General features: G+C 40.7%; 1 protein-coding gene across 1 annotated transcript; it reads left to right on the top strand.

Annotated features, from left to right (window-relative positions):
• Nucleotides 1-1,730: 1,730 nt before the first annotated feature.
• Nucleotides 1,731-2,684, top strand: LOC136175270 (olfactory receptor 5AP2-like). The gene has a single exon (XM_065945586.1). The coding sequence runs from the start codon at nt 1,731-1,733 to the stop codon at nt 2,682-2,684; it is 954 nt and encodes a 317-aa protein (XP_065801658.1).
• Nucleotides 2,685-4,351: the final 1,667 nt, after the last annotated feature.

Here is a 4,351-nt window from a genome sequence, read left to right on the forward strand (position 1 = left end):
CGCGGACTGTAGCCCACCAGGCTCCTCTGTCCATGGGGTTCTCTAGGCAAGAATACTGGTGTGTGTTTCCGTGACTTCCTCGAGGGGATCTTCCCTGTCTAGGGATCGAATCCCCGTCTTGTGCATCTCCTGCATTGCAGGCAGATTCTTTACCGCTGAGCCACTGGGGAAGCCCATGTGTATTTGACCATGCCACATAGTATGTGGGATCTTAGTTCCCCCAATCAGGGATCCAGCCCACACCCCTTGCAGTAGAAGCATGGAATCCTAACCATTAGACTACCAGGGAATTTCACCTCATGTTTTAATTTCAGACAGTACCAAATAGCTTGCTGCTCTAAATGATAAGGGGTTTAATACTCTGAGATATAATTGGATTACTACGTTAGGATCATGCTATCTACTGCTTTACAATCTAAGTCCATGGACCAGGTGAGAAATTGGAGTGGAAATAGAGAATTCCACTAGAGTAATTGGCCTAAACTTTTACTTTAAAACTGTAGATTGGGGATGTGTGTTGTTTTTTTTCTTTTTTCCTCTGTTCCTCCCTCTCTCCCTTCCTTCCATCCTTCCTTCCTCTCTTTCTTCTATCTTTTTCTTTCTTTCTTCTTCCTTTTGTCCTGGATTTCACTTCATTGTACATTTCAAGGGATAAATTTTACCTCCGCTTGGATGACTTCGTATGAAATCATTCCCCTGATTTAAATATGGAGGCCGGAACATTCCACATGCCGCTGATGGTAGTTTCTGCTTCCGTTGTGATCCTGTGAATCCGAGTGTCGGTAGGAGTCTTCTCTGCCCTGACTTGTTCTATTACTGTCATCTGGGATGTGAGCTTATTCTTACAACCTTCTTCTCTAAAAACTGAAGGGGATTATTCAAAATGCTCAATATTTAACTGACTTTTTTTTTTTTTTTTCTGTAAATGCTGACACTGGAAATTTAGGGTGGACTTGGAACCATGCTGGCTATGTGAGAACATTCTGTCTCCTGGCTTGGCCTTCAACTTTAAAAATTGCCCCCACCACCACCAGAAAATTCAAATTCATTTTATTTTTTAATTAATTTTTATCATTTTCAGTACTTTTCATTCATTCCATTAGTACTGCTGAAGATCAGTCAGTGGCCTGAATTCATTTTGACATTTTTCTCCGGGAGATGTGCCTAAAAGGTATGCTAATATATCAATTAATTTATCATAATTGATGAGATACGGCTTAAGGATACATTCCTGTAGTTATCCAATAAACAGTTAATGCCAGAAGTGCTCATAATTGATGGGCATATGTCACTTGTTTACAGGTCATTTGTTAGTTGGCAGCACACCTAGAACTCAGCACAGAGCTTTCATGTTTTAATATCAAACTCAGCACACTTCTTACTGTTTTTCACATTTCGCACTGTGCTAAAATTTGCATGTGTACATGTCAGTAAAGGGGTGTTTAAGTTCTGTCATGTATTTGTTGTTGCTTAGTTGCTAAGTCATGTCCAACCCTTTGTGACCCCATGGACTATATCCTACCAGGCCCCTCTGTCCATGAAATTTTCTAGGCAAGAATACAGGAGTGGGTTGCCATTTCCTTCTCCAGAGGATCTTCCCCACCCAAGAATCGAACCTGAAGCGCCTGTATTGGCAAGCTTATTCACCAGGCAGCCGGCAGGGAAGCCCACCTGTCATGTATTCATCTGACCAAATAGCATGGTCTATCTTTTCTCTTATCGCAGCTCAAATGGCCAGATATATGAAAGAGGTGCAAACCAGGAATCAAACGGAAGTGACAGAATTTATCCTCTTAGGACTCTCAGACAATTCAGAGCTACAGGTCGTCCTCTTTGGATTGTTTCTGTTGATCTATATGGCAACCATGGTGGGTAATTTGGGGATGATTGTGCTAATTAAGATGGATCCTTGTCTCCACACCCCCATGTACTTTTTTCTCAGCAGTCTCTCCTTTGTCGATGCCTCTTACTCTTCTACTGTCACTCCTAAGATGCTGGTGAACCTCGTGGCTGCGAGGAAGGCCATTTCTTTTAATGGATGTGCTGCCCAGTTCTATTTCTTTGGCTCCTTCCTGGGGACGGAGTGCTTCTTGTTAGCTGTGATGGCATACGACCGCTTCACAGCCATTTGGAGCCCTTTGCTGTATCCAGTTCTCATGTCTGGGAGAATTTGCTTCTTGCTAGTGGCTACCTCATTCCTAGCAGGTTTTGGAAATGCAGCCATACACACAGGAATGACTTTCAGATTGCCCTTTTGTGGCTCCAATGAGATCAATCATTTCTACTGTGATACACCACCGCTGCTCAAACTCTCTTGCTCTGATACCCACATCAATGGCACTGTGATCATGGCTTTCTCGAGTGTTAATGTCATCGGCTGTGTTATGATCGTCCTCATTTCCTACCTATGCATCCTTGTTGCCATCTTGAGGATGCCCTCATTAGAGGGCAGGCACAAAGCCTTCTCCACCTGTGCCTCTCACCTCATGGCCATCACCATATTCTTTGGGACGATTCTCTTCATGTACTTGCGTCCAACGTCTAGCTACTCAATGGAGCAGGACAAGGTTGCCTCTGTCTTTTATGTGGTAGTGATCCCTATGCTAAATCCCCTCATCTACAGTTTGAAAAATAAAGATGTGAAAGGGGCCGTAAAGAAGATCTTACAGAAACAGATACTGTGAAGCCATGTTGCATATCACCCCATTATGTGGAATAAGAATATTTTCATGTTAACTGTATTGTTTAATTGCTTGAACTGTTTTTCTGTGTTAAAATGAGATGTGTTCTTAATTTTCTGGTGTCTTAAATGTGTATTTATTAGCCTATAGTATGAATCAATAGAGTGAAGGAAAGCTGTCTGGTAAAATATCAAAATACTTGGAACTGGCTGACCTAGATTGAAATCTCAGTTTTAATATTGAGCTTTTCCACTCTATATATGACTTTGACTGGATCTTGGAAAATAGACTCTGAGACAGATATGTGTATTTAGGAAATTTATTGGAGAGTGTTCCCAGGAACAGTACTGATAAAGAAGTAAGGGAAATAGGATTGGGTAGAAGAAACTAATTTGTGATGAAATTGCATCAGAGTACTCAGCCAGTTCCATGTGCAGATCTGGAATTGAGATTATCCTTCTCAGAGATGTTTCAAATTTGAACAGGTATTTATACCTCCATAATAACCTGCTTTAGATATGAGTCACCCACTGGAAGTGGTCTAATTTTCAGAATGACAATGCCTCTCAGCAGGGATATTCCAAGACTAGAGCTCAGCTATGAGGTGTCAGCTGTCGATGCCCTAGGAAGCTGGGGAAGTAAATACTTCAATACTGAAAGTCCAATCTGGGTAGTATATCACAGCATCTATTGTAAATAGTAACACTCTTCCATTCACATGGATGTCAAGAGTACCAAATACTATAGAAGAAAGTCTTAGCTGTTTAATAATATGGGTGCTATAGCAATAATGGGGGGTATAGTTTACTGACTTTGTGAATTAACTGAAGTATTTTGGAGTGTGGTAACCTCAAAGTCAAAGTGTTTTAACTTTTTATCTGTAACCCAGTCAAAGTTTCACATAATTTTCAATAAACATTTATCAAACACAATTATCTATTTATTGCTCACTGTAATGTGGTCAGGGCTGTCAATGTTGGAATGACAGGGAAAAACTGTATTTCATGAGACGATATGTTGAAGAAGGAATCAGTAATGATTTGGAATCAGCTAAGTGTCTGTTTCCTATTTCTTTCCATCCCACTCTCCACTGCAGACCAACATTGGAATATTGGAATACCAATGTCCAAAAGGTTTGTTAGACCCCACAAAGGAGGAGAAAACTCACCCTATCCCCCTGGAACAGCCCTCAAATCTCCTGTTAGTTCCACTTTTAATTATTAACCAATGTTTCTCTCAAAGACATTAGTGGAAAAATGTATTCAGCAGGTAACACATGCTGAAGAAATACCATGTGAGAAAACAAAGTTCTTGATTTCATGAAACTTGTTTTTGAGTGAGGAAGACTTTATTGTCAACAGTAAAATGTGTATGCATGTGTGCATAGGCATTTGTTCCTGTTTGTGTGGGATGCAGTGTGTGACATGGGTAAGAGTTGTGCTTTAAAGACATTAAAGCAAGAGAATAGGGTTGCATGGGAGTAGAGCAACCTGTGGAAATAACATTTGAGCAAGTCCTGCATAGGATAACACTGCATGAATATCCATGGTGAATACAAAGGCCCTGAGGTAAGATCCTCCTTGGTTTGTTAAAAGAATAGTAAGGGAACAAGTATACGTGGAACAGAGTGAGCAAATAAAAAAGAAAAAACTGCAATCAGGAAGGTGTTT

Source organism: Muntiacus reevesi, chromosome 9 (assembly GCF_963930625.1).
Source record: "Muntiacus reevesi chromosome 9, mMunRee1.1, whole genome shotgun sequence".
In the NCBI taxonomy this organism is placed as follows: Eukaryota; Metazoa; Chordata; class Mammalia; order Artiodactyla; family Cervidae; genus Muntiacus; species Muntiacus reevesi.

Coding starts and splice junctions, on each gene's coding strand:
- LOC136175270 (XM_065945586.1), top strand. CDS start 1,731: ATGGCCAGATATATGAAAGAGGTGCAAACCAGGAATCAAACGGAAGTG.